This window comes from Artemia sp. Qi Xiang Cuo, chromosome 6 (assembly GCF_049724085.1).
Source record: "Artemia sp. Qi Xiang Cuo chromosome 6, ASM4972408v1, whole genome shotgun sequence".
NCBI lineage: Eukaryota > Metazoa > Arthropoda > Branchiopoda > Anostraca > Artemiidae > Artemia > Artemia sp. Qi Xiang Cuo.
Genome location: NC_142799.1, coordinates 10,118,620 through 10,143,956, shown reverse-complemented (window position 1 = coordinate 10,143,956; position 25,337 = coordinate 10,118,620). Strand labels below are relative to the sequence as shown.

The following is a 25,337-nucleotide window of genomic DNA, read 5'->3' as shown; positions in this document are numbered from 1 at the left end:
CAAATGCATTTGAATAAACATACTGGGTTTGTCTATGAAAGTAAACAAGACTTACGAGGGTGGTCTGAAACTGTCTGACCTCAACGTGAAGATGGCAGAACACGTTGATAAAAGTCAGGGAATGTACTTGTGCAGCTGAAAAGAGTAACACATTTAAGTTCCAGCCATTTTTATTGTGCAGTGTTTATTTGAAAGTCGTTTGAGTGAGTCGATGTTAGTTTTTTGTGAAAATGGAAAAAATCGAGTATCGAACTGTAATAAAACTTATGTTTTTGAAAAAAAATAAGCCGTCTTCAACGTCCTTTACCACAGTGAAATTTTGGACAGCTGAATTTAAACATGGCCGTAAGAGCTTTGGAGATGATGAACGTTCAAGACATCCAACAACTGTAACTATTGATGAAAATATCACCGAAGTTCATCAATTGGTGTTAAACGACCGCTGATTAAAGTAAGAGATTGCAGAGGCAACGAAAATATCCAAATAATGTGTTTGTCACATATTAGATCATGATCTATGGTATGAGACTGCTGTCTGCGCGTTCAGTGCCACGCTTGTTAACGTTAAACCAAAAGCGTGTTCGAATGAACATTTGCTATGCTCTGTTAGCGCTGTTTAGGCGAAATAAATCCGAGTTTTGACGCCGATTAATTGCTATAGATGAAACTTGGATACACAATTATACACCTGAGACAAAAACACAGTCAAAATAGAGGACTGCAAAGAAGGAACTAGCTCCAAAAAAAGCAGAATATGTGCGCTGCCTAAGTAAAGAACGATGTGGGCACAATGTGTTTATTTTGTTTTGTTTTTTCTCCATACCCGGGCACTTCGTATCGAAGGAATTGTCGTAGAAACTTCAAAAAGGGCTCATTCGATTGGAAATCGGTGTGGCTAGTGCCCTTTTTAATATTCGAAAGTGATAGGAGGACAACTGGCCCCCCCCAACGCCAATCGTTCCCCCAAACACATCCAATCAGAATTTTGAGATAGCCATTTTGTTCACCGTGGTTGATTTCAAGATAAAAAATATCTTTTGAGGAGGACACACCCCCAAAACCCTCGGGGCAAGGGTTTTAAGTTTTGCCCTGAGGACATATAATATCAATGTTGACACAATGTACAGTTTATTATTTTTTTTCTTTAAAGCAGGGCGTTTCATATTGAAGGGGTCGTCGTAGAAACTTCAAAAGGGGTTCATTCGATTGGAAATCGAGAGTTCTAGTGCCCTTTTTAATAGTCGAAAGTGATTGGAGGGCAACTAGCCCCCCCGCACGCCAATCATTCCCCCACCCACATCCACTCAAAATTTTGAGATAGCCATTTTGTTCAGCGTAGTTGATTTCCAGATAGAAAATGTGTTTTTGAGGAGGACACTCCCCCACAACCCTCAGGGCAAAGGTTTTAATTTATTCCCTGGGGGCATATAAGGTTTTTATAGAAGGCGTTGCCATAGAAACTTCAAAACAGGCTCATTCGATTGGAAATTCAACGGGCTAGTGCCCTTTTTAATAGTCGAAAGTGATTGGAGGGCAACTAGCTCCCCCCACGCCCATCATTCCCCCGAACACATCCAATCAAAATTGCGAGATAGCCATTTTGTTCAGCATAGTTGATTTCCAGATAGAAAATATGTTTTGTGGAGGACACTCTCCCACAACCCTCAGAGCAAGGGTTTTAAGTTATGCCCTGGGGGCATATAAGGTTTTTATTGAAGGCGTTGTCGTAGAAACTCTCAAAACAGGCTCATTCGACTGGAAATTCAAAGGGCTACTGCCCTTTTTAATGGTCGAAAGGGATTGGAGGGCAACTAGCCCCCCCCCCCTCACGCCCATCTTTCCCCCAAACACATCCAATCCAAATTGTGAGATAGCCATTTTGTTCAACTTATTTGATTTCCAGATAGAAAATAGGTTTTTATGGAGGACAGTCCCCCACAACCCTCAGGGCAAGGGTTTTAAGTTATGCCCAGGGGGCATATAAGGCTTTTATAGAAGGCGTAGAAACTTCAAAACAGGCTCACTCGATTGCAATTGCCCCCAAAATACAAATGAATGTGCATTGTCAGTTTAATATACATATACTGATATTTAGTAATCAAAATGTTAAAATTATTGGATTTATTAAAGTTATAAAAGTAAAAACATTTATATTTTCTTCAGTAAAGTGTAAATTTTGTTCTGGCCTTGGGAAGGCATATGGGGTTTGCGCCCTACTCATGTTGATTTCTTCTCGTTTTAAGTTTGACTCGGTTATTTATTGTAATTTCTATTCGTTTAGGGTTTCATTTATTTGTCGATGCTTATTTGTGGTAGTTTCGAGCTTGGTAGATTATTTGATTTTATTTTTGCTCATTTTTTGTTTAATAGAGTTCTCTAAATTTCTTTGAAAAACTTATTTTGTGGAAAAATTTTTTTTTAATTAATTCTTCAAAAGGGGAAACCATTACAGGATTGTAATGCGTATCTTTACTTGACAAGTTGAAGGCAGGAAAACGGCCGATAAACGGCCACATTTGCAGGAAAAGAAAATCCTTTTTCACCAAGACAACATCTCACATCTCTCATACCTATACACAGTGTATAGAGTCACAAGGAGACTATGTAGAAAAATAAAAATAAATTTGAAAATAAAAATTCTTGTATCTATGTTAGGTCGGAAACTTTGCATGAGAAATTCTTAATTGTCTTGCGGGAGTAATGCTTTCGTTTTCACTCTTGGGGTTTTTTTTGCTACTTTTTTACTTCTTCGACCATAAATTCGGTTTATTGCAAGAATGTTGTAAGGGTCTATCTTCATAAACTAACGAGAGTCTTAAGTGTTTGAGCTGCAGTGGAATATTAATTATAAGTAGAAAGGGTTTTTCCGATGTTGTTCTATCAAGTATTTTTCTTAGACATGTTTTTCTATTCTTTTTCTATCGTTTTCTGTTTTTCTTAGACATGTTTCTAGTTTCAAGTGGGAAGCATCATTTTATAATTAACCTCATTATTGAAACTTCTTCGTTGAATAACACTTTGAAAAATGTAGACATAAAAATTTTCCCAAGGACCCGAAAGTGCTGGTCATCTCTGTGATGGATTTTTGTCGTGTTGGCCATTTCATTTTTCATGTTTGGAACAAATGCAGCCGACGCTTAGTTCTGACTGAAACCTAGCCAGAGATTATATATCCGGTCGAGAATAGGGTAATAATAAATATAGGGTAAAAAATAGGGTAATAAAGCACCAACGAAGAACTGTTTAAGATATTTTAAAACAAGAGTTGTCCAAGAGTGAGACAGATGGGACATTTAAAAACAAGGGACATTTCTAGGTTATATGGTAACGGTGCTATGCTAGGTTTAGCAAAAAGTAACGGTATAACGGTGCTATATATGTGTGTGTGTGTGCCCCAGCCCCATATATATATATATATATATATATATATATATATATATATATATATATATATATATATATATATATATATATATATATATATATATATATATATATATATATATATATATATATATATATATATATATATATATATATATATATATATATATATATATATATATATATATATATATATATATATATATATATATATATATATATATATATATATATATATGTATGTATATATATATATATATATATATATATATATATATATATATATATATATATATATATATATAAAGTATTCTCTGGTTAAGTTTTCTTAACCAGAAATATATTTGGAAGTTGAATGTCTCTCAAATAACACATACTTAAAAATATATTGGTTCCTTTATTCATTCTAGAGAACTGCACCTGAATCAAAATGACTTTATTTATAGTCTTTGAAATAAAGGTAGCAACGTTCAAAAACTGTAAAAATACCAGTTTTTGTTTACATTGAAAAAAAAACTTTATATTTTTAGTAGCTAAGACTGTGTTATCATGAACTTAGAATGCCATATATATATATATATATATATATATATATATATATATATATATATATATATATATATATATATATATATATATATATATATATATATATATATATATATATATATATATATATATATATATATATATATATATATATATATATATATATATATATATATATATATATATATAATATATATATATATATATATATATATATATATATATATATATATATATATATATATATATATATATATATATATATATATATATAAATATAAATATATGATGTGTGTATGCGTGTTTTTTAAGTCCTAAGAACCACAGTCTTTGTACTTGAGACTTAAGCAAATACTTCTTGTCACTTTTAGACGTCAGTTGGTCAAACTTCGGTCAAAAAACGTGGCACAAAATCAACTAAACCTCAGAGTGTCACATCCGGTCAAGCAAATGTGCAAGCTGCCAGTTCTAGTCATAAGACTCTTCATACCGAGAAGACTACAAACAAAGGAAACAGAACTGATAGAGGTAAATGAGATTTCTACAAAATGTTAGATGTAGCAAAGAAATTTGGTTGCGAGGTCTGTTTAAAATCTATTACTACTGTAAGTACGACATAAAGCTGCTCTAAAGCTGCCCATTTTTTAGTCCAACTTCCAAAATCTTCCTAGAAACGGCCAGTAGGAAGAAAAAGGAGAATAATGAGATAAGTGTTTCGTCTGTATCGAACAGGGCGTCATCAGCGTGGAGAAGAAAAAATTTAAAACAAAAATACATAAAGAAAAGGAGAAAAACTTTAAATGAAAAAAGAATGAAAAGAAAATAATCATCCCAATATATACAATTGCTAGTCTGTAATACAGACCACGGAAGTAGAATATACAATGAAAGAGCCACCCCTACAAATAACAACACAGAAACAACACACACAACATACAACACAGAAACAACTGACAAAAAATTACAAAACGAGTTGGAAAAGAACTCAATTACACTATTAAGGTATAATCCTCTTGTTGGTAAAGAATTCGTAATTTCGTAAAACTAAGCTATAATTTTTTATCAGGATCTCAGAATCAGGATCAGAATCTCATTCTACTGTTGTGGAAGCTAGTCAGCAGATTTACGTCCTGCAGTTTTTTTGCTTCATATAATCTTTCACATCAACCGTTATAGTCGCCGATGGTAGAAAATACATGAACTGAGAAATAGATTTTTTTATAATGTATCGAGTCCCAGTTTAACTCTTCTCTTCAAAACATTTTCATTTATGTGGCTTTAAGGGAAGTCTTACGTCCACGAGGCCTGTGTCTATGAAATGAAGTTTCATAGATCTATTTAATGAGACGTCTTCTGTCACACAGTAGTATTCGTTTTACCAGGATCTGTGAAATATTGCACCGTCAGTTACTAGAATATATTACCGATTCTATTACCGATCTATTACCGATTCGAAGTAGGGGTTTAGAATGACAGAAACCATGTGTACCCAGGTTGTCTGAATCGCGTATCTATATTATTATAGGAACAGCTTGAGGGTTTGAGTTGAATTTTTTAAGGGTTTCTGGGAGTTAATTCGACCTTTATTGGATTATAATTACAGCTCAAAAATTTTACGTGAAAGCTGGTCTTACCGTGCTTTGAAAAGGGCAATAATTCTTTCATGTAGGGTTGGTTTTGAGAAAGCTTGGCCAGATTCTCAAGCAAATGGACTTTTCTCTATACCCAAAACAAAGCTACTTTACCCTGTCCCTATTTTGAGGTAAGGATGTCTTCTCAGGTAACTTCTGGTGTTGAATCGATTGGTATATACGGTAGTATTTCCTGTGGTTTGTGCAGATTGATTTGCGGTGTATTGATTTATGAATTATCTTCTCACGTAACTTCTGGTATTGAATCGATTGGTATATATGTAGTATCTGTATTTCCTGCGGTTTGTGCAGACTGAATTGCGGTGTATTCATTTAAGTATTAATAAATTTGCAGTGGATGCAATTTACCTAATTTACCTAAATTTACCTAATTTTCCAAACCCAAAACAATGTATCTAAATGTCATTTTATGCCATATGCCAAAATATTGCACATCAACTCAGGTTTGCTCTTTTTCGCCTTGGACCTCCCCTAGTTGATATGCGTGACAAGACTTTCACCAGCTACCCATAATGTGCTATTTGCTTCGTCAATAACACAAATGACAAAATTATTCCCTTAGAGAGGAAAGTAGAGGGGAAAGTATTCCCTCGAAAGGCTTCAAATGAGATCCAGAAAATGTCAAAAGTCTTACTGACGAATTCAAAAGTAAAACAGCTGGTCAACTATTTCAACTTCTTCTTTTTTTTTAACAACTTAACACAACAAAAAATATTCACATACATTGAAGACCAGAGCTCGTGGAGGTAGATATAGGCTACTGACAAAAATTAATTATTATTTATAGTAATGATGACAACGAAAGAAAACCTGGTTGATAAAAACAAGTGGGGGGGGGTAAGTGGGGTGCTGCAGGCAGTCTGAACTTGGTTACGCCATAAAATAGAATTAGCATCTCTCAATTCTCATGTTCTATCATCATCTATCAAAAACAATCTTTAATATTTCCCCCCTTAACTTCTGCTGAGACTGCTGAGATAACCCAATTGGAAATTTATCATTCAACTTATTTTAAATTTACGGTAATTGATATGTAAGTGAAAATTTAAACCTTTAAGAACTAACAGAAGGAATTTGATATGTTCTAGAATGCCTAGGAGCCGAAAGAGGTTGTCGAATCTGCAAACAATTTTCATAAAAACTACCAAAATTTTGCAGTTGAAAATGCCATATCGAAATATTAACTTCTCTTGTATGTTTCAAAGTTGAAAAATTCAAGGAAAATTCCAAAAGATGAGTTTAACTTTTCTTCCTGGAAGTTTTCTTCACAAGAGCTATATAAAGAATTATATAATTTTTCAGAAATTTACTAGAATTATGAAAAAAATGTTGAGGCAGTTAAAGCAGATGTCATGTGTTGCAGACAGAACATATATTGTAAGACAGAAGTCAGAAGGCAATGCTCCATTTGATTCCTCCTTCAATGCTCTTTTAAAATATTAATAAAAAAAACTTTTTGCACAAAATAGGTTTTTCAAAAAAAAGTAAAGAACTCCATTAAACCAAAAATGGAAAAAAATAAAATCAAATGACTTACCAAGCATACAACTACCACATCAGTATCAACAAATAAATGCAACCCAAAACTAACAGAAATTAAAATAAGTCAAATTCATAACTAGCAGAAATTAATCCGAGTTGGGTTGTAAACCCTATGCTTTTTAAAAGCCAGAATATAATTTGTTCTTTACTGAAAAAATTCGAATGATTTTACTGAAAAAATGTGCATTGTCAGTTTAATATACATATGCTGATATCTATTCCTTAAAATCTTAATTAATTTTTGTTTTCTTGAAGCTATAAAAGTGGAAAAATTTAAAAGAATTTATTTCAGTAAAGTGCAAATTATATTCTAGCTTTTAGAAAGCATAGGGTATGGAATCCTACTCAGATCAATTTCTGCTCGTTTTGAGCTTGAATTATTTTAATTTCTGTTTGTTTTGGGTTTCATTTATTTATTGATACTAATTTTTGGCATTTGTATGCTTGGCAGATTATTTGATTTTATTTTTTTTCCATTTTTGTTTTAATGGAGTTCTTTACTTTTTTGAAAAACTTATTTGGTGCAACAAGATTTTTTGATTAATTTCTGTTCGTTTTATATAGACATAGTCATTTTCAGGGAGAAAGACTGAGACTCCTTTGGAGTTAAACAACCATCCCTTCCATAAGAACCTTAAATACCCTCTGGGCATAACTTCCAACCCTTACCTCTAATCTCTGGGGTTTGTTTCAACCCCAAAAGCTTTGTTATATGATATTTAGACCATTTGGAATAGAATGCCTATCTGAAAATTTCTATTAGACGCATTTCAGGACAGTACGACGTGTGTGTAGAGTGGAGGAGGTAGCTGTCCTCTGATCACTTTGACTCTTAAAAAGAGTACTAGAGCGTCTGATTACCAATCCAATGAGCCACCTCCAAAGTTTATATGACCACATTCACACTTTCTATAAAAACGCTATATGTCCCCAGGGCATAACTTACAACCCTTGCCCTTAGGGCTGGGAGGATTTATTATCCTCAAAGACATAATTTCCAGACCTTTCTGACGGGCTGAACAAAATGGCCATAACAAAATTTGCCCTCTGATCACGTTCGACTAACTTACAACCTTAGTCCTGAGGGCTGTGAGGGGGTTGTCATACTCAAAAACATAATTTTCGGACCCTTCAACTACGTTCAAGAAAATGGCTATGTTAAAATATTGATCGGAAGTGTTTGGGGAAATGATGGACGTGGGGGGAATTTGCACTCCGATCGCCTTTGACTATTAATAAGGGCAATAGCCCTCTCAATTCACAATTGAATAAGTCCTTTTTGAATTTTCTAGGACAACGCTGGCACAGACCTAATTTCCAGAACTTTCAACTACGTTGAACGAAATGTCTATCTCAAAATTTTGATTGGATGTGTTTGGGGAAATGGTGGGCGTGAGAGGGGCGTTAGTTACGTTCTAATCACTTTCGACTATTAAAATCGTTCGAACAATGGAATGTTTTATTTTAGTTATGCTGAGTGTAACGCGTTTTATTTAAATTATACTAAAAAATGAACATGCGCAAAATAACCGTGAGAGGGGGATTAGTTGCCCTCCAATCACTTTCTACTATTAAAGAGGGCACTAGCCCTTTGAATTACCAATGAGCCCTTTTTCAAGTTTCTACGACAAAGATTTCAATAGAAACCGTATATGCCCCCAAGGCATCACCTACAACCTTAGCCCTGAGGGCTCTGGAGGGAGTGTCATCCTCAAAGACCTAATTTCCAGAACTTTCAATTACGTTGAACAAAATGGCTATCTGAAAATTTTGAATAGATGTGTTTGGGGAAATGGTGGGCGTGAGAAGCGGGTTAGTTACCCTCCAATCACTTTTGACTATTAAAAACGGTACTAGCCGTCTCAATTTCCAATTAAATGAGCCCCTTTTGAAGCTTCTACGACAACGCTATCTATAAAAACCTTATATGCCCCCAGGCCATAGCTTTCCTTTGCCCTGGGGGCTCTGAAGGGTTTTTCATCCTTAAATACATAATTTCCAGAACTTTAAACTACGCTGAACAAAATAGCTATCTCAAAACTTTGATTGAATGTGTTTGGGGAAATTGTGGGCGTGAGAGAGGGGTTAGTTGCTCTCCATTCAGTTTCGACTATTAAAAGGGCGCTAGCCCTTTCAATTTCCAGTCAAATGAGCCCTTTTTGAAGTTTCTAAGAAAAAAATTTCTATAAAAACCTTATATGTCCCCAGGGAATAACTTACAACCCTTGCCTTGAGGGCTGTGGGGCGGGGGAGAGTTGTCATCCTCAAAGATTGAATTTCCAGAACTTTCAGCTACGTTGAACAAATGAATATCTCAAAATTTTGATTGAAAGTATTTGAGGAAATGGTGGGCGTAATAGCGAGGTTAGTTGCCCTTCAATCACTCTCGACTATTAAAAAAGGAACTAGCCCTTTCAATTTACAATCGAATGAGCCCTTTTTGAAGTTTCTACGATAACGCTTTATATGAAAACCTTAAATGCCCTCAGGGCATAACTTACAACCCTTGCCCTGGGGGCTCTGAGGGGGTTGTCATCCTCAAAGACAGAAGTTCCTGAGGTGTCAACTGTGTGAAAATAAGCAGCTATATTAAACTATCGGATGGATGTGTTCTGGCGAAAAGAGTGCATGGGAGGGCGGTTAGTTGCCCTTCCATAAATTTCGACTATTAAAAAGATGGTTAGTCCTTTGAATTTCCAATTGAAGGAGCCATCTTTGGAGTTTCTACGACAATGCTTTCTATAAAAACCTTATATGCCCCCCAGGGCATAACTTATAACTGTTGCCCCTAGGGCTGTGGGGGGGGAGTGTCTTCCTCAAAAATATAATTTCTATCTGGAAATCAACCACGTTGAACAAAATGGCTATCTCAAAATTTTGATTGGATGTGTTTGGGGGAATGGTGGGCGTGAAAGGGGTGTTAGTTGCCTTCCAATCACTTTTGACTATTAAAAAGGGCACTAGCCATTCCAATTTCCAATCCAATGAGCCCTTTTCGAAGTTTCTACAACTCCTGCGATACGAAGTGCCATGGTCTAGAAAAAAACATAATACATTGTGCCAACATCGTTCTTTACTTAGGCAGCGCTACTGTGCTGCCTATGATAATAATCACTGCTGCCACAATTGTGATTGAAAATGGGGGGAGGTTATATTCTTAATTTGATATATTCGTTTTTATTTAAAATTTGAGCGTTAGGGAGGGGTATAGCCCCACTGACCCTCTGCCAATAGAAAAAATCTCAGCGAAAAAGGATTTCTTGTTCATGTAGGTTAGTGTTCGGAATGAAAGTTAAACGTGCAGTGTGTATGCTGAAAGGGTGAAACCTCCCCTCTCATTACGACACAAAAGTTTATCTTGGAAAATTAATGTTGTTCTCGAAAACGAAGCAGAGACATGGTGCACGGTATTACACTGCAAAAAAGTTTGGTACCTCTAGCAGGGAAATAAAAACGACGAAGTATCAGACACACTGATATATGTTATGAAACTCAACAGATGAAAGTATATCTACACTCGTAAAAACACCTTTAAAGTTGTGTCTACTTGTTTTCTTCCATCGTACAAATTCCCTCATAATGTGCGACTCAGAAAGGCAGGAATATGTCTGCATTAATATTAGATGGGGATCTTAATACCAGAAGTCGTCTTCGGATTTAGACCATTCACAACGATATTTTACTATACCAAGATTAGCTAGCGCTAATTAAAACCAATCAGAATTTTTCATGGGATCTTTCAGCCAATCAGAAATCTCTAAAAAATATAATTGGCTCAAATTAGTGATAGCTAAATCTTGGTATTAGCAAAATTTCATTGTGAATTCGTCTTTACTAATATAAATGGAAGAGGGACTGCGTTGGAATTGTTTTTCTGCAAGAAAATTATCATTTTTCACAAGTAATATATCCGTATTAATGTCAGTTCTAACGAGCCTGAATGCTACAAGCAAAGATGTAGCCACCGCTGGAAACCATGTGTCTCCTGACAGGGGCAACTAGCCCCCCCTTCCACGCCCTTTTTTCCTCAAACCCATCCGATAAGAATTTTGAGATTGCCATTTTGTTAAAAATAGTTCAAAAATCATATGACAAAAACTCCGATGTCGACAAAACCCCCCAGGGTCCAGGGCAGGCGCTGTAAATTATGCCCTGGGGGCATATATGGTTTTTAACGAAGGGATGCTCGTATAAACTTCAGAGAGGGCTAATTTGAATGGAAATTGAAAGTTATAGTTCACTTTTCTAGAGTCAAAAGAGACCGGAGGGCCACTAGACCCCCCCTCCACACCCTTTTTTCCTCAAACCCATACAATAAGAACTTAAGGTAGCGATTTTTTTTAAAATAGTTCAAAGATCATATAATGAAAACTCTGAGGTCGACACAGCCTCCCAGGGCCCGGAGGCAGGCGTTGTAAGTTATGCCCTGAGGGAATATATGGTTCTCATGGAAGGGATGCTTGTATAAACTTCAAAGAGGGGTCATTTGCTTGGAAAATAACAGTTCTAGTTCAGTTTTTGAGAGTCCAAAGAGATTGGAGGGCAAGTAGCCCCACGCCCCTTTTTCTACAATTGTATCAGATAAAAATTTTGAGAGTGCCATTTTGTTTAAAATAGTTCAAAGGTCAGATAACAAAAACTCCGGTGTCGACACAACCCCCCAGGGCCCGGGGGCAGACGTTGTAAGTTATGCCCTAGGGGTATATATCGTTCTTATGAAAGAAATACTCGCATAAACTTCAGACAACCCTCCCCCCGGAGGGCAACTAGCCCGCCCCTCTCCACGCCCTGTTTTCCTCAAACCCATCCGATAAGAACCTTGAGGTTGCCATTTTGTTAAAAATAGTTCAAAAATCATATGACAAAATTTCCGATGTCGACACAACCCCCCAGGGCCCGGGAGAGGTGTTGTAAGCTATTCCCTGGGGGCAAATATGGTTCTTATGGGAGGGGTGCTCGTATAAGCTTCAGAGAGGGCTCATTTGATTATAAATTGAAAGTTATAGTTCACTTTTGAAGAGTCAAAAGAGATCGGAGGGCAATTGCCCCCCCCCCCCTTCCACGCCTTTTCTTCCTCAAAACCATCCGATAACAACTTTGATATAGCCATATTGTTTAAAAAATAGTTCAAAGATCATATAACGAAAACTCTGGGGTCGACACAACTACCCAGGGTTTGGGGACAGGCATTGGAAGTTATGCCCTGGGGGCATATATGGTTTTTATGAAAGGGATGCTCGTATAAACTCCAGGGAGGGCTCATTTGAATGGAAATTGAAAGTTATTGTTCACTTTTCAAGAGTCAAAAGAGATTTTAGGGCCACTAGACCTCCACCCCATCCACACCCTTTTTCTTCCTCAAACCCATCCGATAAGATCTTTGAGATAGCCAATTTTTGTAAAATTAGTTCTAAGTTCATATAACGCAAACTCTGGGGTCGACACAGCCCCCCAGGGCCCGGGGGCAGGCGTTGTACGTTATGCCTTGGTGGACATATATGGTTCTTATGGAAGGGCCTGGAGTAGGCGTCCTAAGCTATACCCTGGGGGCATGTATGGTTCTTATTGAAGGAATGCTTGTATAAAGTTCAGAGAAGGCTCATTTGATTGGAAATTGAAAGTCCTAATTCCCCATGCACTGACTTCCCAAAACTCATCCGATACAAATTTTATGATAGCCATTTTATTTAAAATAGTTCAAAAATTAGATAACAAAACTTTGGTGTCGACACAACACCCCAGGGCCCGGGGCAGGCGTTCTAAGTTATGTCCTGAGGGCATGTATGGGTCTTATGAAAGGTGTGCTCGTAAAAAGTTCAGAGAGGACTCGTTTGATTGGAAATTGAAAGTTCTAGATCCCTTTTTAAGAGTCAAAAGAGGTCCGAGGGTAACTAGCCCCCCTCCACACCCTTTTTCCCCAAATTCGTCTGACGAAAATCTAAGATAGCCATTTTGTTAAAAATAGTTCAAAGGTCAGATAAGAAAAACTCCTGTGTCGACGTAACCCAAATGGCCCGGGGGCAGGCGTTGTAAGTTATTATCTGGGCGCATATATGGTTCTCATGGAAGGGATGCTCGTAAAACAGCGGAGAGGGCTCATTTGATTGGAGAATGGAAGTCGTAGTTTACTTTTTAGGAGTCAAAAGAGATCAGAGGGTAACAAGCCCCCCCTCCACGCCCCAATTTCCTCAAACCTATCCGATAAGATCTTTGAGATAGCCTGTTTTCTAAAAATAGGTCAAAGATCATGTAACGAAAACTCCGGTGTTGCCACAATCCCTCAGGGCCCGCGGGCAGACATTGTAGGCTATGCCCTGGGAGCATGTATGGGTGCTATGGAAGGGATGCTTGTAAAAAGATCATAGAGGGCTCATTTGATTGGAAATTGAAAGTTCTAGGTCAGTTTTCAAGAGTCAAAAGAGATCGGAGGGCAACTAGCCCCCCTCCTCCTCGCTGCTTTTCCTGAAATGCATCCGATAAATATTTTGAGATAACCATTTTGTTAAAAATAATTCAAAGGTCAGATAACAAAAACTCCGGTGACGATATAGCCCCCCAGCGTCCGGGAGCAGGCGTGGTAATTCATGCCTATCTGAGTTTTTAAGAGTCAAAAGAGATAGGAAGGCAACTAGCCTCCTCCCCCCACGTGCCTTCTCCTGAAATTCATCCGGTAAATGTTTTGAGACAACCATTTCTTTAAAAATAGTTCAAAGGTCAGATAACAAAAACTCTGGTGTCGACACAACCCCCAAGGCCCGGGAGTAGGCGTTGTAAGTTATGCTCTGGGGGTATATATGGTTCTTATGGAAAGGATGCTCGTATAAACTTCAGACAGGGCTCATTTGATTGGAAATTGAAAGTTTTTTTCACTCTTTAAGAGTAAAAAAAGATCCGATGGCAACTAGCCCCCCCCTACGCCCTTTTCCCCCAAACCCTTCTGATAAAAATTCTGAGATACCTATTTTGTTAAAAATAGTTCAAAGAGCATATAACGAGAACTCCGGGGTCAACACAACTCCCCAGGGTCTGGGGCGTTGTAGGTTATTTCCTGGGGAGTAAATATGGCCCTTATGGAAGGGATGCTCGTGTACACTTTAGAGAGGGCTCATTTGAATGGTAATTGAAAGTTCTAGTTCACTTTTTAAGATTCAAAAGAGGTTGGAGGGCAACTAGTTCCCCAATGCCTTTTTTTCCCAAACCCATCTGATACAAATTTTGAGATAGCCATTTTTTAAATAGTTCAAAGGTCAGATAAAAAAACTCCGGTGTTGACACAACCCCCCTGGGTTGTGGCGTTGTAAGTTATGCCCCTAGCATCTGATATCAAAAACTCCGGGGTCGACACAACTTCCCAGAGCCCAGGGGTAAGTGTTTTAAGTTATTCCCTATTGAAAAATAGTTCAACATCTGATAACAAGAACTCCGGGGTCGACACAACCTCCCAGAGCCCAGGGGTAAGTGTTTTAAGTTATGTCCTAGAGCCGTATAAGGTTTTTATGTAAGGGATGGTCGCATAAACTTCGAAGTTGGCTCATTTGAATAGAAATTGGAAGTTCCAGTTCACTATTTAAGAGTCAAAAGAGATTCGAGCCCAACTTCCCGCCCCCCCCCTCCTAGCCCTTTTTTCCCCAAATCCTTCCGATACAAATTTTGAGATAACCATTTTTTTTAAATGGTTCAAACATCAGATAACGAAACTCCGGGGTCGACACAACCCCCCAGAGCCCGGTGGCAAATGTTTGAAGTTATGCCGGGAAACGTATAAGGTTCTTATGTAAGGGGTGGTCTTATAAATTGCGAAGGTGGCTCATTTGATTGGAAATTGAAAGTTCTAGTTACCTTTTTTTTAGTCAAAAGTTAAGGGAGGGCATTTAACCCCCTCCCCTGACACAAACACTCTCTTTTCCCCAAATGTATCCAATGGAAATTTTGAGATACCCAGCTTCTTTGAAATAGTCCAACGATAAGAGAACAAAAACTTCGTTGTCAATTTACCCCCCTCCCCCGAGCTAGAGGATAAGGTTTTTACGGAAGAGTTGGTCTTATAAACTTTGGGGGGGGGGGCTAAAATGATTATATATTGAAAGTTCCAATTGACCATTTAAGAGTCAAAAGTGATCCGATGGCGACTAGCTCCCCTCCCTCACAACCTTCTTTACCCCAAATGCGTCCAATAGAATGTCTTACATAGTCATTTTGTTCAAAATAGACCAAATAAAATATAACAAAACTCCAGAAATAAAACAGCCCCCAGAATCCGGCGACGAGTGTTGTGCAAGGTGCCCTGGGGGCCTATAAAATTTGAATGGATGGAATGATCATATAAACTTTGGAAGGGGCTTATTCGATTTTAAATCAGAATTTCTAGGGCCCTTCTTAAGAGTCTAAAATGATCGGAGGGCAACTAGCCCCCCCCCCCTTCAAGGCCCTTTTCCCCAAATGCATCCAATCAAGATTGTAAGATAGCTATTTTGTTAGAAATAGTTTAAAAATCAAATAAGAAAAACTCCAGGGTCGACAAATCCCTCAGAGCCCGGGGGCAAGTGTTGTAAGCTATTCCCCGAGGGCATATAAATTTATATGTTAGGGGTGGTCGTATAAACTTCATAGATGACTCGTTTGATTGGAAATTGAAAATTCTAGTTACCTCTTTAAGAGTCATCAAAAGAGATCGGAGGGTATCTCCCCCCCACACACACACACCTTTTCCCCCAAATACATCCGATAAAAATTTGGAGATAGTCATTTTTTCAAAATACTCTACAATTCAAATTACTATAAATTAGGGGCTGAGAAATCCTCCATAGCACCCGGGACAAGAATTGAAACTTATGAAAGTTGTAACCTCTCAATAATCGAAAGTGATCAATAGTAATAAGCCCACCCCCCTTGGCTTTTTTCTCCAAACGCATCTTATCAAAAATTTTAAATAGCCATTTTGTTCAAAATAGTCCAAAATTCCAATTACTATGGGCATCCGGTCAAAATTTGGAGACAGCCACTTTATTTAAAACAGTTCAAAGGCCAAATAACTAGAATTAGTTATTCTAGCGGGAGGGGTTCAACCCCAGAAGCATTAAGGCCAAATGCTTCCGGGATTGACAACCTCCCGCAGCCCCGGGTAAATGGCTCTGAGTTACGTTTTATTACTTTGATTATAAATTATTATTAGTATAAAATAATAAAAATTATTGTTACTTTTATACTGTCTTTACTTTGATACTTTGATATTGTTACTTTATACTAGTTTTGATACTTTGATGAAAGTTTGATGTTGAAAAAAAAATCTTATTTTGAAATAAGGAGTTTTTTAAAAACTTGAAACTTTTTCCCATAAAAAAACGAACAAGGATTAATTAAAAAAAATTCCAAAAGTTTCTTTTCCCCCATTCTCTCCGAAAAAATTGGGGTTATGTACTTCTAATGAACAGTGTCTTCACTACAAACAAGAGTATGGCTACTGCCCGTTTCCCAACGGTAAAATTATCATTTTCTTGCTTAAATAAACAATTCTCCTACTTAGAATTATCATTCTCTTACTTAAGTGGCTACAAAGTTCGGCAAAATTAGTTTACCGTTTTTATTATAAAAAAAACAAGTTTTTTTTAACTGAAAGTAAGAAGTGACATTAAAACTTAAAATAATCAGAAATTGTTTCGTATATGAAAGGGGCTGTCTCCTCCTCAACGCCCTGCTCTTTACGCTAAAGTTTTGTATTGTTTTAAAAAGTAGAGCCATGAGAAAGATTCAAACTCCAGCGTAAAGAGCGGGGTGTTAAGGAGGAGATAGCCCATTTCATATACGGAATAATTTCTGTTTGTTTTAAGTTTTAATGTCGCTTCTTACTTTTAGTTAAAAAAAACTTGTTTTTTTATTTAATTTCTGAAAGTTTTTTAACTAATGCAGGTTTTGAATTTGGCTCACCATACATGAATAATTAATATGAAATTAGCATAATAATTTTACTTTTTTAGACTAATAATAACCTTATAATAACCTAAGTTTTATTTTTGTTCCAGTTATTTAAGAATGACTACTAAATCACGAAGGCTGTTTAATTAGAATAGTAAACTCTTTTAAAAGTAAAAAAAAAAAAGCGTAAGAGCGAGCTATTGAGGAGAGTCAACCAATCTCATATACGTAATATTTTCTGTTCCTGTTAAGTTTTAATACTGCTGCTTACTTTCAGTTGAAAAAACTTTATTTTTATTTAATTTTGGAATAAAAGAAATATTTTGAAATGGGCAATTTTGAAAAACTTGAAACTTTGACAATCACAAAGGAACAGAAATTAATTAAAAAAAAAAACTTTCCGAAAAAGAAGTTTTGTAAAGAGAAGTAAAGGCCATATTAAATTTAAAATCAGAAGAAATAGAAACCTACGATAACTCAAACTCAAAACAACCAGAAATTACTATTAAAGAATAAATGAAATCCAAAATGAACAGAAACATAAATAAACAATCATAGCAACAAAACATACAACAGGCACTAACATAAATGAATAAATAACTCTCAAAACGAGTAAAGCTTAAGTTGAATATGCAAATCAAGCTTAGAGCCAACAAAAATATTTTGCTATTGAGGCATAAATAAAACCCAAACCGATACAGAAATTAAATAAACAATCATAGCAAACAAACAAACAATAGTTACTAATATAAATGGATAAATAAATCTTAGAAAAAGTGAAACTTAAATTGAAAATGCAAATCCAGCTTGAAACGAGCAAAAATCTCTACAAAGAAGAGTTTGGGTTTTGCCACCTTCTTTCGCTGTAAAAGTATAAAACCTACTGCGTCATTGGCGCTTTACTGAAAGCGAATTATATTACAAACATTTTCTTTTGTACTTATTAGAAGATTGAAAAGAAACATAAAAATTACAGTAAAATTAAATTTTGAACTGATGATCTGTCAGCAATTAATATCATTATGTATCAAATATTTTGTTTAAATTCATTAGTTTTTTCCAAGACTATTTAAGACAAATATAGCTTCACTACAAACAAGAGTTTGGATATTGCCCCCTTCCCTAACTGTAAAACTCCAAAGCCTACTACGTCATTGGTGCTTCACTGAAAACGAATTATATTGCAAATATTTTCCTTTTCAATTATTGCAGCATTGAAAATGAGAATAAAATTACAGTGAAATAAAATCTTAAACTGAAGATCTTTCAACAATTAATAGCATTATATATCAAACGTTCAGTTTGATTTTATTTTTACTTCTCAAGACTGCTCAAAACATATATAGTTTTCTGTAAAGCGCCAATGACGCAGTAGGTTTTAGACTTTTAAAGCAAAACCCAAACTCTTCTTTATAGAGATTTTTGTTCGTTTCAAACTGGATTCGCATATTCAATTTGAGTTTCACTCGTTTTAAGATTTATTTACTCGTCTATATTAGTAACTATTGTTTGTTTGTTCGCTATTTGCTATTTAACTTCTGTTCGTTTTGGGTTTCATTTATGCATCAATAGCAAAATATTTTTGTTCGTTTTAAGCTTGATTTGCATATTTAACTTGAGCTTTACTCGTTTTAAAATTTATTTATTCTTTTATGTTAGTACCTGTTGAATGTTTTTTCGCTATAATTGTTTATTTAATTTCTGTTTGTTTTGGGTTTCATTTATTCTTCAGTAGTAATTTCTGGTTGTTTTGAGTTTGAGTTATTGTACTATTTCGTCTGATCTTAAGGTTAATATGGCCTTTACTTTTCTTTAGTAAACTTCTTTTTCAGAAAATTTTTTTTTTTAATTAATTTCACAAAGTAACTTCGGCCGACTTTACAATGCCCTTTTCACCCCACCGCTTTACAGTCATAACCGGTACATTTTGAGTAGATATGGCGTTTTTGATATTTCTTCAAAAATGGACCAAGATGTTGACCGGCTTAATTGTGTATAGCTTAGTTGTCTTGTCTAAGTAGCTGAGATTTTATTTTCCCCTGTTTTTTGTTGTTGTTAATGTTTCGACTTTATTTTTTTTTACTGTATTTTCGTACTCGTAAGTGCGTTCTGTTCTTGTAGAGAGGATTGAAATAGTTCATTATTATTATTTAGCAAACATATTTTAAGCAATATTGATGACATGTATTCTATGCCTTTGGAAAAAGAAACATAAAACTGACGACTGTACTGGAAAACAAGACAAAAGTGAAATTGCGAGACCAAGTACATCATTCTCAACAAGAATATAAGATGGTGGGCCAAATTGATTCACTGTTGACTGACCGAATTAAGGTGAAATCACAGACGAGCACATAAACAAAATAATAATTCGCACAACCGAGAAAAATTATCACTTTGCCAAAAAAGTAAAAATCTGTTTTCTATGGATTGGTTTTCTATGGTTTTCTATTGTAAGTCAAATTCATTTTGATCTAGAATTGATAATAGAAATTGTTCAGTTTGTGTGAATCTGGTGATGGATAGACTTGGCATCATTATTTTTGGGTTCAAAACTTATGAAAGAGACTGCATTGTAATGCAAGTCAAATCACAATAGTTTTTGGTTCTGTTATATTTAATATTAAAGTTATTTGACTTATTAAAAACTCAAATTTGTTTTAACATAAATCAATCTTTATTCTACATACAAAAAATGGCAGAGTGAAATATCGGTTTTCATCTGTTGCGCATCGAGTTTGGAAGTCTATAAAAAACCTTTTTCTTTGTAAGAATTGATTCCCGTTTTTTATTTCGCATCAAATTTAGGAGAAAACTGAACACTTAAGAGACAAACTGATATATGTTAATAACTGAATAAATTTATCCACTGAATAAAGTAATACGAAATAGAGCAAAAATACATTAGAAAGGCAAAGAAAACGCCAAATTGGACGAATAAAAAAACAGGAATAATTCACTAAAAGGAGGCAAATAAAGGAGAAAATTAAAGCCTGAAATAGAAGAAAAAAGAGAAAAAGCAAACTACCATCCTCATTGTTTGCATATTTGAAACGAAACACCCTGCAGGGCCGTGGCAGCATATGTTTGGAAACATTCAGAAGTCAAATATTTTCAGGAATCCTTCGTTTCAAAGACATTTCCCTACTTGTCTTCAGTTCGTAACTCAGAGCTTAATAAAAATAGTATTTCCAGAACCAGTGAAAAATCTTTGCTTTTTCAATAGTTCACTCATGTAAAACGGTTTTTAAGTTCTAGAATTTTTTTTCCAATCCTACGGAATTAAAGAAAACTAACCAATCGAAGTGAAGCGACGGCTGAAAAACAGATATATGTAAATAAGTGAATAAATTTATCCAATGACTAAGGTCGTACAGTGGATAAATTTATTCACTTGTTTACGTATATCAGTTTTTTGGCAGTCGCTCCACTCCGATGGGTTATTGATAAAACCGAAAACGTCGACCAATTATCAGCCTCGACCACGATATCGGCCTTTTAGTTTTCTTTGCATCCCTGATTGTCCTTTCTCGAGCTTCTTTTTCTTGTCAACCTCTTTTTATTCTGTATTGCCCTTTTCTCGGCATGATTTTATAGCTTCTTGACCTTTTAAATAATACAAAATATAATTAAAAAAGAAAGATAAAAAATACCTATGAAAAGAAAAGCTTATCTATTCTTTTGGTTGTGGGTCGGTTAGAGCACGCCTGTCCCATTTTCTGGCCCGACCAGCTTATTTATTTTTTTTTTCTGTAGACACATTGTTCAATGAAGAAGATGAAATGCAAAGCCTGGATGTATTCTCTTCTCTTGGTATTTTGCCTCATGACAAACAATATCAGCATGATTCTGATCACGAAGAATTTTTAGTTGGCAGTTCTGCCAAAGAAGTCAAAGTGGTAGAAAATGAATACAAACATTAAAGTAAAAGAAAAAAATAGTTGACATGTTCTCGTAGTCCTGACGTGCCGTTGAAAGTACAGAGGTCAAAGTTTAACGAGACCTATAAACTTGACAATGACAAAATCCGAATAAAATGGGATCAACAAATTTATCCTGAGGAATTTGATATGCCCCTGGTTTCTGAACAGAAGAAAAGAAAAATAGAAATAAGGAAAATTCCCGTTGCTGAAAATAGTACTGAAAAATATGGTGACAGGCCTACCGAGACAAAAGCGCAGCTTCAATGTGAACAAAAATCTAGTCGGACCGACTGGAATCATAATAACAGTTCAAGTTCTAAAAAACTATTGCTTGGAATTTGTTGCAAAAGTGAAAATTCAAAAGGAAGTAATTCTCCAGTGCTATCATCGAAAAAGGGAAGTAAAGAAAATATTAAGAACAATGGTGGACAAAAAACTCTTACATATTTTGATTCAGTACTCACCCCAGACTTAGAAAAATCCATGCCTCCAAAAAATGAAAAGTTGTGTCGTTCACAACAGAAGACGGGATTTAGGCTCAACGACGAAGAACCAAAGAAAGTCTTTGACTATTCATCACCACCGTCTAGAAATAGTAGCAGAAATAGTAACAGCAATAGCAGCCATCATCAAGGCCAGTGTACATTGTTCGATACTACTCCCTTTCTTTCTTCAAACAAATCAAGTTCCCAAAAAAGTGAAAATTCAAAATTTATGCCCACAAACAATGAAAAGTTGTATCCTTCAAAGCGAAAAGCAGGAGTGCAGCACAACGAAGAGAAACGAAATGAAGCCCATGGCTATTCATCACCACCGTCTAGAAGTAGTGGTAAAAATAGTAGCAGTAATAGCAGCCGTCATCAAGGCCAGTATCCATCTTTTGACTCGGTTCACTCTTTTGCTACAAATAAATCAAATCCTCAAAAAAGTGGAAATTCGAAATTTATACCCACAAACAATGAAAAGTTGTATCCTTCAAAGCGAAAAGCAGGAGTGCACCATAACGAAAAGAAACGAAATGAAGCCCATGGCTATTCATCACCACCGTCTAGAAGAAGTATTAGAAATAGAAACTGCAATAGCAGCCTTCATCAAGGCCAGTATCCATTGTTTGGCTCAGTTCACTCTCCTGCTACAAATGAGTCAAATTCGCAAAAAAGTGAAAATTTGAAATTTATGCCCACAAACAAGGAAAAGTTGCATCCTTCAAAGCGAAAAGCAGGAGTGCAGCACAACAAAGAGAAACGAAATGAAGCCCATGGCTATTCATCACCACCGTCTAGAAGCAGTAGTAGAAATAAGAAGAGCAATAGCAGTCTTCATCAAGGCCAGTATCCATCGTTTGACTCAGTTCACTCTCCTGCTACAAATGAGTCAAATTCGCAAAAAAGTGAAAATTTGAAATTTATGCACACAAAAAAAGAAAAGTTGCATCCTTCAAAGCGAAAAGCAGGAGTGCAGCACAACAAAGAGAAACGAAATGAAGCCCATGGCTATTTATCACCACCGTCTAGAAGCAGTAGTAGAAATAGTAACAGCAATAGCAGCCTTCATCAAGGCCAGTATCCATCGTTTGACTCAGTTCACTCTCCTGCCACAAATAAATCAAATTCGCAAAAAAGTGAAAATTTGAAATTTATGCCCATAAACAAAGAAAAGCTGCATTCTTCAAAGCGAAAATCAGGATTGCACCACACCAAAAAGAAACGAGCGGAAGCCCTTGGCCATTTATCACCGTCTAGAACCAGTTTTAGAAATATTAAGTGCAATAGCAGCCTTCATCAAGGACAGTATCCATTGTTTGGCTCATTTCACTCTCATGCTACAAATGAGTCAAATTCGCAAAAAAAGTGAAAATTTGAAATTTATGCCCATAAACAATGAAAAGTTGTATCCTTCAAATCGAAAGGCATTGCAACACACCGAAGAAAAACGAAAGGAAGCCCATGGCTATTCATCACCACCGTCTAGAAGTAGTAGTACAAATAGTAACAGCAATAGCAGCCATCATCAAGGCCAGTATCCATCGTTTGACTCAGTTCACTCTCCTGCTACAAATAAATCAAAATCGCAAAAAAGTGAAAATTTGAAATTTATGCCCATAAACAACGACAAGTTGCATCCTTCAAAGCGAAAAGCAGGAGTGCAGCACACCAAAGAGAAACGAACTGAAGCCCATGGCTATTCATCACCACCGTCTAGAAGCAGTTGTAGAAATAGTAACAGCAATAGCAGTCTTCATCAAGGCCAGTATCCATTGTTTGACTCAGTTCACTCTCCTGCTACAAATAAATCAAATTCTCAAAAACGTGAAAATTTGAAATTTATGCCCATAAACAACGAAAAGTTGCATCCTTCAAAGCGAAAAGCAGGAGTGCAGCACAACGAAGAGAAACGAAATGAAGCCCATGGCTATTCATCGCCACCGTCTAGAAGAAGTAGTAGAAATAGTGACAACAGTAGCAGCTATCATCTAGGCCAGTATACATCGTTCAACTCTGCTCACTCTTCTGCTTCAAATAAATCGAATTCACAAAGAAGTACAAATATGTGTACTCCAGAAGACAAAGTGGCATTACAGCACAACGATGAGAAACCAAAGAAAATTCATGATTTTTCTACACCACACTTTGGAAACAATAGTCAAAGTAGAAACAGTAATGGCAACAATCATGAAGGCAAGTGTCTGTCTGTTGAATCAGTTCTCACTCAAGGTTCAGAAAATTCTACGCCTAAACAAAGTAAGAAATTGCATCTTACAAAATTCAAAAAAGATTTCAGTCACAGTGACGCAAAACCAAACAGAACCGAGGAAATTTCATCGTCAGTGTTTGAACACAGAATCAAGAACAAACTCAGCGCTAGCCATCGTCATCGGGGCAATCCCACATCTGATGAAAAATCTGCAGCGAATAGGAGGGAAAATTCCAGACTTTCAGAGCTGGAAACCGATTCTGATCATCACAAAAAGATATTGAAGACAACTGTTGACCCTAAAATATCATTGAAAAGTTCTAGCAGAGAGAATGGAAAGCAAGATAAGGAAACTTCTCAGGTTGAAAAAGAATTTTATATATCTAAGAGGACATTGGAGAAAGGCTCTTCGAAAGACGCTCCAGGTTAGTGTTTTTCTTCTCTTTAAAATAAAACACGCCCGTTTTTTAAGCACCCAGCACTGAATTTTTTTTTCCTCCTATACCCATCATAGGTCTGCGCAATTTCTAAGATTTTTTTCGTGAGGGGGGGGGGTGGTATTTTGAAGAGTATGAAGCTTTTAGGGGGGGCAGTATCACATTTTTGTCAACGTTGAATTGTGAAATAAATCCGCAAAACCAATTAGTCGAATTTGAATATTTGTCTGTAAATCTGTCGATTCCCAGTTATAGCTTTACTTTCTTAAGCTGCTCGGTGCTGTATGTTCTTAGCTATTTTTTTCTGATGTTTCGCCCACATTTTTATCTTTTTAATTTAGCGCCCGATTTTTACCAAAACTGCAAAAGCAAATGTGGATTTGTTTTTTTCATTGAAAATTGTATCCTGATTTCTGATTAGTTGCCACATCCTGATTAGTTGCCACAGTGTAAAAAATCAGTAAGTTGCCACAGTGTAAAAAAATCATTTTTTATTATCACTATGCTTGGTACTTTAAAGTTTTGTTTTTTTATAGCTCATCTTTTTCTCCGAATTATAGTCTTTTTTAGGCGTTGGTCACTTATTTCTGTGCTTGTAACTGTGTATACAGAAGAAAGATCACGGATGTGTTTTTTTTTAAGGGGTAATCGTATCGACCCAGTCGTCCTAAAACGTCGCAAGAGGGTTCATTCGAACGAAAATTAACAGTTCAATGTCTTTGTTAATTAAAAAAAAAAAAAATAGAATCACTTTTACCAAAAAACGGCATTTTGTTTTGCACGGAATTTAGTTTTGCTAATTTCCCTTGTTTTTGAATTTCTAAAAGTAATTAAAGATAATTAAAGTAATCAATGTAATTAGTATTTAAAGTAATTAAGAATTTATGATTAGTCTTGCAACAGTAGTCATGCATCAAATACCATTGAAGTAAAGAGCGAATGCTCTTTATTTCAATTTAGTAATATATGAAGGAACATACAATTGCGTGCACAATTTATTTCTAATATACGATAGAATAATAATGAAGTATATATAGTTTATATATAGAATAATAGAGTTTGTTAGAATATAGTTTAATTTACTGCTGGGGTAAGGAAAAAACTTTGGCCTCATAAAAAACAGAATCGAATAAGCTTAACTCAATGGCATTTATATAAATGCCGCTTCTAATGCTAATTCAAATCTAGTATCTTTAATGAATATATGGAATGAAGAACGAAGAGTTAAATGACTAACAAACCCA

General features: G+C 35.8%; 1 protein-coding gene across 1 annotated transcript in view; it reads left to right on the top strand.

Annotated features, from left to right (window-relative positions):
- LOC148950853 (uncharacterized) overlaps positions 1-25,337 on the top strand; it is a 96,523-nt gene that overhangs the window by 43,349 nt on the left and 27,837 nt on the right. The window contains exon 9 of the mRNA XM_089090932.1: positions 4,305-4,461. Within this exon, the coding sequence (XP_088947058.1) occupies positions 4,305-4,461 (157 nt within the window). The remainder of the gene's footprint in view (positions 1-4,304; positions 4,462-25,337) is intronic.